Source organism: Cervus elaphus, chromosome 33 (genome assembly GCF_910594005.1).
Source record: "Cervus elaphus chromosome 33, mCerEla1.1, whole genome shotgun sequence".
NCBI lineage: Eukaryota > Metazoa > Chordata > Mammalia > Artiodactyla > Cervidae > Cervus > Cervus elaphus.
Genome location: NC_057847.1, coordinates 62,758,139 through 62,771,603, shown reverse-complemented (window position 1 = coordinate 62,771,603; position 13,465 = coordinate 62,758,139). Strand labels below are relative to the sequence as shown.

Here is a 13,465-nt window from a genome sequence, read left to right as displayed (position 1 = left end):
TCATTTTAGTTTGTATAATGCAGAGAGCATGGCTGTTATCATAATTTATGTAGTCATCTCCTTTCTGATGGACATCTGTTGGGATTTGGTTGAAAACATTAAATTTATGGTTGACAATTTACAATATTCAAGATGTCCTTTTCAGAAACAATTTACATCTATCCACTTAACTAAATACTTGTCTAATTTTCTTCATAAAGATCTTATACATACTCCATCATCCATTAGCCACTTAATTTCTCTGATAAGTAACATGTAGATAGAGGGGGTGTGTGAAAATGTAAGCACACTTACTCAGATGTATAAAAACTTTTTTAGTTGTATTAATGGTCTCACTTTGCTTTACAGTCCCCACTTTCACTAATAGCAAAACTGGGGGAGAAGACAGATTCACCATTAAGGAACTCATCTTTCCTGGGCTTCACACTTTCCTCTAATCAAATTGAAGTTCAAATTACTGTCAGCTGTTTCTCTATTCAGAAATTCCTTACCCCATCTTCTTTATCAAGTTGGGAACTAGTGCAGGGAAGGAACTCTTTCTTGCTGTTTTATGAGTTTTTACTAGTTGTTCTTCCTATCACCTATTTCTGGAACCTTCTGCCTTAGTCCATGCCTTACTCCAGCAGCTCCTATCTCAACAATAATTCTGAGATCCTGTACACTGAAGTTTCCTTGTCTCAAAAGGCTTGCCTACCCCCATTAATTAGTAACTTAGTTTTCACACAAGTTTATACCCTTTATCTGCTAACTGTGCAACTTCTCTGTTTCCAATCTCCCTTACCTTTAGTGGTGAGTGAAGTTTCTATTAGTGAACTTTAGTAACATATATAAACATTCCCCGACTAGCCCCACAGACCCCAGAATACCATCTGTTGTCAAAAGCTGCAACAACAGTACCTTCTACACCATCAGCCTATGATCAAAGCTAAGCCTCAGAGACTGTTAGTATCATAAACTGCAGTAATTTTTTCCCTAGAAAAATGCTGTATAATTTAAGGGTGGTTATATATATAGAAAAATGACATTTCCCATCTGTTGTCAAAGCTGCAACAATAGAAACAGGTACATCATGAACATCCTGATCAAAGCTAAAGCCTCAGAGACTGTTAGTATCGTAAACAGCAGTAATTCTCTTCCTTAAAAAAATTTAACGATGGTTATAGTATAGAAACTGATAAAGTTCCCTTAAAAAAGCAGTCAGAAAGTAATTCTGAGATCTTAACTCTTAGAACATAGAAATTTTAACCTATTAAAGAGTAGTGGAAAAGTATAATAAACTTTTTATTTTCATAAACTCTCTTAAAAAAACAAATAGAACTTGATTTAACTTTTAAAAGTCATCTCCAAGGCCTCTTAGCTTTCATACTAACAAATTATAATAAGGACTCTCCTCACAGGGAGTTATGCTTAAATGTTTACTATGTCATATTTCCATCCCTTTGCTATATTCATGAATAAATGGAAGCAATAATTTGAGTAGACTAGAAATAAATCCAATAGACAACTGCTGAAAAAGTTTTTTCTGGTGAAAAAAAGCAGTAATTGACACTTGAAAAAAGTTATTTCTCCAATAAGGTATCACATAACATATAAGCAGCAGACCTTTTTCTACACATGAAAACACAAGGTCTTAGTTATAGAAACAACACATTATTGCAATCCAACTCTTTTTAGACAAGAAGTACACTAAACAAAGGGATAAAACCTGTGTTGGTATAAAAGGAATGTGACAATATAGGATAGGACAATCAACTCAGTTCTTATTCCTCAAAGTAAATCTTCCTGAATCATCACTCTCAGAAGCATTTCTCTGGCTAGCAGAACTCCATCCAGACTCCAGGCCCAAGGTGGAGGGCCATAGTTTCTCCAGTTTCTTTCAATAGCTCAATCTTCAAGCAAGTAGTTAGGGTTAACAACTAAGTAGGGATCTTCTTCATAGCTCTCACTTCCTTCTGTGGAGCCTTTCAATCCAGCTTGGGTGAGCTCAATTAGAACATGATCCTATGAAATACAAATGGTTGTCCTCAGTTCTTTAGCAGTATTGTAAGAATGGTAAGATACACAGGACCCGACCCTCCTAAATGTCTGCTACTAACATTTTCTTTCATTTTCCCCCAGAAACTCTCAGAAAAAGGATTCTCTCTTAGAAAAAGGATATTGGTCTTAAAACCATATCAAATTTCTGCTAAATTACCATCCCATTATGATACAGACCTTTTCATATCATAAACTTTCTTTGAAAAATTAGGAAATATATCAGTAAGATCAACATTATGATTTTAACCAGGTTCCCTAGCATATCACATCATGTACTTAAAAATAACTTCAAAATTTTATGGTCATGCAATTGTATAAATCCTGATAAATGTTTATCATTCTACTTATCATTCAAAGTGTTTAATACTTAATATTATGTTAATTTTTAATTACCGGCCACTGAACTCTTTCATATACCACCCATTTTCCTAATTCAGTTAGAAGTAGAATCTAAAGATAATTAACATAAAAATTTTCACTTTGATCTATTAACTAGTTAAAAAAAAAGGTAGAACATGCCATGTGGCTTAATAAACTTGATGACAGATTTGAAGCCATGATATTATAAGTCAGTGTAGTATGCCCACAAACAAGGAGGACTCCTACCTAAGGCCCATACAGAGGAACTCAGGAAATAGCGATTTGATCCTCAAGTGGAAAAGTCCAACAGTATGAGCACTAATACCACTAAGACGGATCAGACACTTGCAAGTACTCCATGTACTAGCACATCTTCAGAGAAAGCACACTTGACCAGCACAGCACAAGTTCCTTAGTCTTTTGTACCAAGTTGGCTCAGGAGGTGCATCAAACTTAAAACCGTAGCCCAATTTTGATCAGTTAGTTTCACAATGTGTCCCAGTGTGAGTTTTTTGCATGAATTATTTTACCTTAACACTGATTCCAGGGCTACTAGGAAGGGCAGGGCTGGCCCGATGGAAACACATTGTCCACCACTAGGCAGACAACTCTGAGCACCACCACCCCACTTCAGCTCTATTTTTACACATATTATTCATTAAATTTTGAATGGAATAGTTTTTCAAATCCCCCCACCTGTAGTCACAGACTCACCTAGTTCTACAGGGAAATAGTTCATCAAATGATAAACTCTGATGTGTGCCAACTATAATATTTATAAAGTGAGCACTGTGAAGTTAGATGCAATTTCTCCCATTTGAACAGAAAAATTCAATCATTTAACAAGTATCTGAACCCTCTCTGAGCTAGTCACCACTGCAGATACAGGGGATTAACAACATAAAGTCCCTGCCCTCATGGTGGCTGCACATTATTAAACACCTAAACAAAGACTGTACGCCCAGGCAGTCATAAACACTGAGAAGAAACAAGCAGGGTAGGGGTGACGGCAAGGAGGAGGCTGCTATCTCGACAGACGAGGCAAGAGAATTACTCTGAGAAGGCAGCATTTGAGCAGACATTAGAATGGAGGAGAGAATACGGGAAAAGAAACAAAGGGCAAGTGCAGAGCCTTCATACTTGGTGTGTCTAAGAACAGTGACAAGGCCAGTGTCACTGTGCAGAATGGGAAAGGGAAGAGGCTACAAAAGGAAGTCAGTGAGGTGGGCAGGGGCCTGCTTGTGTAGGGTTCTGCCGACCCTGGTACAGAGACTGATCTTATTCTAAACATGAGGGAAGGAAGGCAGGGCAATAAACCAATTTTATTTGTTAAAAGATCTGTCTGCTGCTGGGCAGAGAGCCACCTCAAGGCTCTGTCACCTCAAGGGTGGACAGTTAGGAGGCATCTGTGGAAGTCCAGGCATGGTGGCTTGGGTAGCTGTGATGGTGGTGAAGAGAACAGAGAATACTGAAGGTAGGGCTCATGAGATTTGCTGATAAAATAAGTTGTGAGGGGAAAGGAATCAAAGTTAATTCTAAGATGTCTGGCCTACAGCAACTGAGTAAGTGGAACACTACAGGGAAGTAACTGTTTTGAACACAGAGTGTGAGATGCCTATTAATTTGCGAGTAAGCAGCTAGCTATACACGTTAGGAATTTAGAGGACAGGTGAGAGCTGGAGATATAAATATGGGAGTCATCACAAATGGTTCTCAATTCATGGAACCAAATGAGTTCACTTAGGCAATGAATGTAAACAGAAAAAGAGGTTTGAGGACTACGTATAGTACTTCATTTAAAAAGTGACAAGAGAAAGAGTCAGGAAAAGAAAAAAGGAGGAGGGACTTCCCTGGTGGTCCAGTGGTTTAGACTCAGTGTTTACAATGCAGGGGGCACAGGTTCAATCCCTGACTGGGGAACTAAGCTCCCACATGCCATGTTATGTGGCCAAAAAATAAAACAAAACAGAATCACACAGCTCAAAATTTAAAAAAAAGAGAGAGAGAAGAGGAGGAAATAACAGTGAGAAGATCCAGGAGAATATGGTGACTCAGAAGCCAAGCAAACAAAGTATTTCTAGGAGTGATCAACCTGACAGATGCTGCTGACAAGTTGAATACTGAAAATAGCCAACTGACTGGAGCAGTGAGACGGCGTGTATGTGACGGTCCTTCAAGAGAGCGGGAGAATGAACAGATGAGGAAAAGCAATGGCAGTGGGAAGTGCTACTGTGAGGTCAGTGCTACTGTGAAGTAGATAAGACAGAAGTTAAGAACTGTCCATTTGAGATTTGTGGTCATTAATGTAAAGTAAGAGTAAGGACATGATTGTATGCTTTTCTCCAGATGCTTTTAACTTCTTAGATACAGGTACAGTAAACAAACTAGTTTTAACCAAACTAGATGAAGTTTTTGCCAAGCAAGTATTACAAAAAGAGAATGAATGAATTGGAAAGTATAAGAAAAAATGTATGGGACAGACTATAAGCTGGGTAATGGGGGGAGATAAGAACAGGAGGAAGGATAAAATGCAGAATTTAGATGATAGTGGTCAGGCTGCTTTCAAGGTTTATGGTAGAGAGAGTAAAAAAACAAAGGTTAAAAACACTCAAATAGTTAAGACCCTAAATTCACTTTCCCAGCTTTAATATAAATTCTGCTTATTTTGGCAGAAGAAATAAGTCAATTAATTATTAATTCTCTCTTATTTTACACAATTTTTAATTCTGACTAGACCCTCATGATTCAAAATAAATGAACATCTAAGGAACCTACAAAGATATGAAACATGAAAACCTTCCCTCAGTAATACCCCAGCAAACTTAATTATATACGTACATAGTGGGTGAGTCGATAAATGACTTTTTCAATGATTCTCTTTTTATTTATCAGTTCCTCTTCAGAATCTATTTCTGATTCAATTTCCTTCAAGTACCAGTTAACAAGTTCACTCCTCTTTAATGCCGACTCATCCTCTTCTGAAACCAAAAAATAAATTTAAGAAGGATTAAATTATCTTGGTAGCAAACTGTTTTGCCAATTCCTGGAGTTTGTATACACAACAAAATAATGTATAGATTAAGTAACCTATCTGTCAGAAAATATATCTGCTAAAATAAGGTTTGCAATGTTCCAGCATAAGCCTGAAATAACCTGCCATATTACTTCAATTAAAGTATCCTTACTTTATCCTGAAAAGAAAAATTAAAAAAAAATAGAGATGATAAGAAACAAGTTTCTTAAAGCTATTATGATTTCAAAGTATGCAGGTGTTTCCTTCACCTTCTTATGCTTCGCCACCCAGACAATGTCGGTCAACAGCAACTGAAAGCATAAATCGGAATGAAGGATTCCATCCATTTTAAACAAAGCCATTGTAAAGAAGGAAGATTTTACATCTGTAAAAAATCTGTTAAGTGCTTCTTTATATATTATCAGATCCCAAATTTGGCTTAACAAATATTAAATAGGCCAAGGACATTAACAAAAGTGGGTCATAAAACTCTGACAATGAACTTGTAGGGAAAACACCCAGGTTGGTAGATATGCTGACATTCCCTCATAGATTTTGTTTGCCAAAGTGAGCTTAACAAATTATCATCTCTTCTGACAAAACAACACAATCTTAGCAAACCATAAGCAGTTTATGTGAATACAGCTTATGTAAATGACTCAGCATAAGAGCAGCACTAGGTGTGGCCTCACCTTCTTCCATCTTTCTGAGGTGAAGCACAATAAGGTTAGAGATTCGGCAGTATTCGGAGAAACCCAGCCTTAAGGAGGCTTTTGGAACAGAATCTTGGTTCATGTCTTCACTGTGGCCGTTAATTCCACTCACAGGAGCAGGGCTATCAGCATGACCTAAGTGAAATATTAGCTGTTTGAATCTTCTTCCTGTGCCAATACCCCCTACCAGCGGCTTTTATAAATACACTATTTATATTTTAATACTTATTTTAAAACAACCATATAATTGTACCCAGTATTCAGTAACTGTACAAATAAGTTAGAAGCAATTTTATAAATGCTACTAGTTAAGATAAAAACCCATTTGGAAGAAATGGGAAGAATGGGAGATAAAAAAGATTTCATGATCTAAAACTGCATTTGCAATATTAAGTCCACTATCTCCATTTTGGTGTACTTTCTCTCAAGTCTTTCAAGCATATATATTTTATATCAACTGTTTGATTATATTTTAACTTATAAATAGTAAATAAAATTCATTATCTATTTTCCCCTTTTTGCTACACAGACTTCATAACCATCAGTAAGTGCACTTTTACCACGATATCTCAGAGAACATTTTGGCCCCTAACTCTAGAACAGTCATGAACAGACACCTCACCATTGATGCCATCTGGGCCCTCATCAACCTCCATCTGGGCATCATCTTCTTGATCGAGATTGACATCAGGTGTTTCCACACGGATGATTGATTTATTCAGTAATCTGAAAGCTTCCTTCACATGTTTAGGCTGAACCTAAACCAATCAAGATGATGAGGTAAACCAGCAAGCCAGTCTTTTTGATACACCAAACAGATTTTCTCCGTATGAAATTTCAGTGGCATTTTTGTTTTCTCACACTCTCCCTCTCACATGACATAAAAATATGAGATATTTATGGCAAACCATAAATTTACCAGAATGGCTAAAAGGACCAGCAATATTGAGTGTTGAGGATGTACACTGCTTTCATTCACTGCTCTTGGGAATATAAACCATTACAACCATGTGGGAAACCATTTTCCAGTCTTTACTAAACTGTGTATGCATACAATCTGTGACCCAGTAATTCAGTACCTCCACTTGCAGGTATACACTGAATGGAAATGTACACACATATACATCAGACTAAAAGACACATACATCTCATAAGAACCCAAACTGGAGACTACCCAAATGTCCGTTTTAATAGAAGGATAAGCCAATCACTAACACACTTACTGACAGTTACGTGTTTTTAACCACAACTGGCAGGGGGGAAAAAGACTGAAAACAACTTATCTATCAGGAAAAGTATGGTTGGAGTACTATACAGCAATAAAGAAAAGAAAAAGGTTATCCTCAGAGAAGAGGGTAGCAGTGACTGTAAACAAAAAGCTCAAAGGGTAGCTCTTGGCAATGCTAGTAAGGAATGTTCGACTTCCTCATCTGGGTGTGGATCACACAGGTTTTCACTGAAAGCTAACTGAACTGTACACTTGTGATTTGTGCACTCTCTGTACTTACGTTTTGTCTCAACAAAAAAGTTTACTTAGAAGAAAAATTAAAAGTCTATTTTGGGGGCAGGGGACATTGCTTTAAGTCCTTATATAAACAACCAACAGTCTCTCTAAATATACTCCCTTCCTAACTAGCTGAGCCCCATAACAACAGATAAATCCAGCAGAGCACTTTTTTGTTTTTTTAAATACACTGCCTGAAAGGAAACTTTTAAGTCATTTTAGAGCAGTCAATATCAAGACATACCCTAGTAAACTTACTGATCTAAACTTGGAAGAAATGGACAAATTCTTAGAAAAGTATAACTTTCCAAAACTGAACCAGGAAGAAATAAAAGATCTTAACAGGGCCATCACAAGCAAGGAAATCAAAACCGTAATCAGAAATCTGCCAGCAAACAAAAGCCCAGGACCTGATGGCTTCACAGCTGAATTCTACCAAAAATTTAAAGAAGAGCTAACACCTATCTTACTCAAACTCTTCCAGAAAATTGCAGAAGGTAAACTTCCAAACTCATTCTATGAGGCCACCATCACCCTAATTCCAAAACCAGACAAAGATGCCACAAAAAAAGAAAACTACAGGCCCATATCACTGATGAACATAGATGCAAAAATCCTTAACAAAATTCTAGCAAACAGAATCCAACAACATATTAAAAAAATCATACACCATGACCAAGTGGGCTTTATCCCAGGAATGCAAGGATTCTTTAATATCTGCAAATCAATCAATGTAATACACCACATGAACAAATTGAAAGATAAAAACCATACAATTATCTCAATAGATGCAGAGAAAGCCTTTGACAAAATTCAACACTCATTTATGATTAAAACTCTCCAGAAAGCAGGAATAGAAGGAACATACCTCAACATAATAAAAGCCATATATGACAAACCCACAGCAAGCATCACCCTCAATGGTGAAAAATTGAAAGCATTTCCCCTGAAATCAGGAACAAGACAAGGGTGCCCACTCTCACCACTGCTATTCAACATAGTGTTGGAAGTTTTGGCCACAGCAATCAGAGCAGAAAAAGAAGTAAAAGGAATCCAGATAGGAAAAGAAGAAGTGAAACTCTCACTGTTTGCAGATGACATGATCCTCTACATAGAAAACCCTAAAGACTCTACCAGAAAATTACTAGAGCTAATCAATGAATATAGTAAAGTTGCAGGATATAAAATTAACACACAGAAATCCCCTGCATTCCTATACACTAACAATGAAAAAACAGAAAGAGAAATTAAGGAAACAATACCATTCACCGTTGCAACAAAAAGAATAAAATACTTAGGAGTATATCTACCTAAAGAAACAAAAGACCTATACATAGAAAACTATAAAACACTGATGAAAGAAATCAAAGAGGACACAAACAGATGGAGAAACATACCGTGTTCATGGATTGGAAGAATCAATATTGTCAAAATGGCTATTCTACCCAAAGCAATCTATAGATTCAATGCAATCCCTATCAAGCTACCAACGGTATTTTTCACAGAACTAGAACAAATAATTTCACAATTTGTATGGAAATACAAAAAACCTCGACTAGCCAAAGTAATCTTGAGAAAGAAGAATGGAACTGGAGGAATCAACCTGCCTGACTTCAGACTCTACTACAAAGCCACAGTCATCAAGACAGTAGGGTACTGGCATGAAGACAGAAATATAGACCAATGGAACAGAATAGAAAGCCCAGAGATAAATCCACGAACCTATGGACACCTTATCTTTGACAAAGGAGGCAAGGATATACAATGGAAAAAAGACAACCTCTTTAACAAGTGGTGCTGGGAAAACTGGTCAACCACTTGTAAAAGAATGAAACTAGAACACTTTCTAACACCATACACAAAAATAAACTCAAAATGGATTAAAGATCTAAATGTAAGACCAGAAACTATAAAACTCCTAGAGGAGAACATAGGCAAAACACTCTCCGACATAAATCACAGCAGGATCCTCTATGACCCACCTCCCAGAATATTGGAAATAAAAGCAAAACTAAACAAATGGGACCTAATGAAACTTAAAAGCTTTTGCACTACAAAGGAAACTATAAGTAAGGTGAAAAGACAGCCCTCAGATTGGGAGAAAATAATAGCAAATGAAGAAACAGAAAAAGTATTAATCTCAAAAATATACAAGCAACTCCTGCAGCTCAATTCCAGAAAAATAAATGACCCAATCAAAAAATGGGCCAAAGAACTAAACAGACATTTCTCCAAAGAAGACTTACAGATGGCTAACAAACACATGAAAAGATGCTCAACATCACTCATTATCAGAGAAATGCAAATCAAAACCACAATGAGGTAGCATTACACACCAGTCAGGATGGCTGCTATCCAAAAGTCTACAAGCAATAAATGATGGAGAGGGTGTGGAGAAAAGGGAACCCTCTTACACTGTTGGTGGGAATGCAAACTAGTACAGCCGCTATGGAAAACAGTGTGGAGATTTCTTAAAAAAATGGAAATAGAACTGCCATATGACCCAGCAATCCCACTTCTGGGCATACACACTGAGGAAACCAGATCTGAAAGAGACATGTGCACCCCAATGTTCATCGCAGCACTGTTTATAATAGCCAGGACATGGAAGCAACCTAGATGCCCATCAGCAGACGAGTGGATAAGGAAGCTGTGGTACATATACACCATGGAATATTACTCAGCCATTAAAAAGAATTCATTTGAATCAGTCCTAATGAGATGGATGAAACCGGAGCCCATTATACAGAGTGAAGTAAGCCAGAGAGATAAAGATCATTACAGCATACTAACACATATATATGGAATTTAGAAAGATGGTAATGATAACCCTATATGCAAAACAGAAAAAGAGACACAGATGTACAGAACAGACTTTTGGACTCTGTGGGAGAAGGTGAGGGTGGGATGTTTCGAGAGAACAGCATGTATATTATCTATGGTGAAACAGACCAACGGCCCAGGTGGGATGCATGAGACAGGTGTTCGGGCCAGGTGCACTGGGAGGACCCAGGGGAATCGGGTAGAGAGGGAGGTGGGAGAGGGGATCGGGATGGGGAATACATGTAACTCCATGGCTGATTCATGTCAATGTATGACAAAACCCACTGCAATGTTGCAAAGTAATTAGCCTCCAACTAATAAAAATAATTGGAAAAAAAAAATTAAAAAAAAAAAATCTTACATCTAGCAGTCAAAAAAAAAAAAACAAAAACTTACTGGTCTATAAAAATAAGGAATAGTATAGGAAGAGAAAAATATCCAGTTACTTATGGGGGAGAAATAATAACCAAGGGCTGGCCTCAGATTTCCCCAAAAGAACAATTAATGTCAGGATACAGTAGAAAAATTCATAGGAAAAGAAACTATGGGCCATAGTTGTAGATCAAGCCAATCTATCATTCGGGTAAAGACTACAAATAACCCTGTTGCACATAACACTCAGGGAAAATTATTCCCATGAACTCATCTCTTTCACCAAACCCTTGAAAAAGGACCAAATTTCAATCAGCCAAGAGATAAATTAGGAAATCATAACAAATTTATCTTCAATGAGCTACACACATATTTATCTAAAAAACTATGACTTAAAAAAAACAAGCGTGGGAATTAAGAGTGACAGAATACAATGTATATGGTATGACCTGAAGACAGAGGGGTAGAGGGAGACCCAAAGTGAATTTGCTGATTGCCTCCCACCCGTAACAAAAGTCAAAAGATGAGAAATCAAGTGATGGATAACTACATTTGACTGTGCAAAGGAAAGCTGTAAAATATTATTTACTAAAATCATGCTGTTGAGAGGGAAGGGAAGAAAAAGGAAGATGATATATGCTAGTTTTAACACTCTTCCTGGTAGGGAACCAATAGGGAATGGAGGGTATAATATAAAATTATAGTAACAAAAGTAACCACTAAAATAAAATGTAAGCTTTCTGAATCTCAGAACTGCACATTAAAGCAAAAGCAAAGTTACCACATAATGAAAAATCATTTCAACTATAAAAAGAAAAACAAAAAATCCTCTCTCTCATACCAATAAATGTAAATGGGTTTAACATACATTAAAATAATATTTGTTTGGATCACAAAATAAAACCTAACTCTGTGCTATGTATGTGTGTATACACACTTACCTTACTCAGAAATGCCTAAAAATAATAAAAAGTTATGCAAAGGAATATCAGAAAAAGAAAGCAAGGTAGAGTTCAGGCCAAAAAACATAAATGAGACAAAGTTAGAGGGTACACATCAAAATGAAAAGATATGTATTAGTTTAAGAGAACAACAATATTAGTAAAGCAGAAACTATAGGAGGTAAAAGGATAAATACAAAGAGAAAAAACTGTATTACTGGTAGAGAAATAAAAAGTATTCATAAGAGTTTAAACTTGCAATCTAGAGACGATATGGTAGACCACAAACCCCATAAAAAAAACAGAAGGCTTATATAATATAGTAAGTTAACTTCCCCTTTCACAGATGTAAGATCCCCTGGAGTAGGAAATGGCAACCCACTTGAGTGTTATTCCTGCCTGGAAAATTCCATGGACAGCGGCGTCTGGTATCCACAAGGTCGCAGAGTTGAATACAACTGAGCACACATGTAAGCACACAAACAGGAACTAGGCCTTCCTTCAAAGTGCCCATGAAACACTTATGAAAACTGGTATTGGGGACTTCACTGGTGGTCCAGTGGTCAAGAATTTGCCTGCCAATGCAGGGGACATGGGTTTGATCACTGGTCTGGGAAGATTCCACATGCTGCAGGGCAACTAAATCCACGTGCCACAACTACTCAAGACTGCGTGCTGCAACTACTGAAGCCCACGTGCAAGGAACCTGTGTTCCGCAACAGGAGAAGCCACAGCAATGAGAAGCCTGTGCACCATGACAAAGAGTAGCCCCCACTTGCTGCAACTAGAGAAACAAGACCCACCAGCCCAAAAGAAAACAAACAAACAAAAATGGACACTGGGCTACAAAGAAAGAATCCTAGAAACTAAATGAGAAATTGTCTAATCACAATGTAGTACTGAAACAAGCAACCAAAAAAACACATTCTAACTGGATATTACTAAACTCTGCAAACTCTTAGAAATGGATACTTTTTCAGGAAAATATAGCTCACCCAAAACTGACCTAAGAGAGAGAGAAAATCTAAACAAGAAATTTTATATACTAGACTCAAGAGAGTTTTACTTGAGAATTCTTATCAGTAAAAGCAGATTTTTATTTCATTTTATTTATGGCGGTATCATGCAGCATGCAGGACCTCGGTTGCCTGACCAGGGGCTGAGCCTGTGCCCCCTGCAGTGGAGGTGCAGCAGCACCCTAACCACTGGACTGCCAGGGAATTCCCGGGCAGATCATTTCAATGCAAGTGAAAATCTAGGATAGAGAAACAATGGGGAAAATTTCAAAAAATTTAAATGAAATAACAACCATGGTTTTTTGTGAGTACTGTTTAAAAATTCTAAATAACAGCAAGCAAAAGCCAAATGCATTAAAAGAGGGGGATTTATTCCAGGAAGCCTTGATATTAGTAAATTTATTTTCATTTTAATAGATCCAGGAGAAAAAAAGTCATGATTAACTCATATACACTAAAGGGCTTTCCTGGTGACTCAGATAGTAAAGAAACCACCTGCAATGTGGGGAACCTGGTTTCGATCCCTGGGTTGGAAAGATCCCCTGGAGGAGGGCATGGCGACCCACTCCAGTATTCTTGCCTGGAGAATCCCCGTGGACAGAGGAGCCTGGTGGGTGATAGTTCATGGGGCTGCAGAGTTGGACACGACTGAATGACTAAGCACACATACAACACTAAAAAGACAC

At 37.4% G+C, this 13,465-nt stretch overlaps 1 protein-coding gene across 1 annotated transcript in view; it reads right to left on the bottom strand.

Moving 5' to 3' along the window:
- Positions 1–1,257: 1,257 nt before the first annotated feature.
- Positions 1,258–13,465, bottom strand: part of MCM6 (minichromosome maintenance complex component 6) — a 37,930-nt gene continuing 25,722 nt past the window's right edge. The window contains exons 14-17 of the mRNA XM_043894448.1: positions 6,746–6,881; positions 6,103–6,258; positions 5,236–5,375; positions 1,258–2,001 (exon numbers count right to left, since the gene is read on the bottom strand). Coding sequence (XP_043750383.1) covers positions 1,885–2,001; positions 5,236–5,375; positions 6,103–6,258; positions 6,746–6,881 — 549 coding nt within the window. The 3' untranslated portion in view covers positions 1,258–1,884. The remainder of the gene's footprint in view (positions 2,002–5,235; positions 5,376–6,102; positions 6,259–6,745; positions 6,882–13,465) is intronic.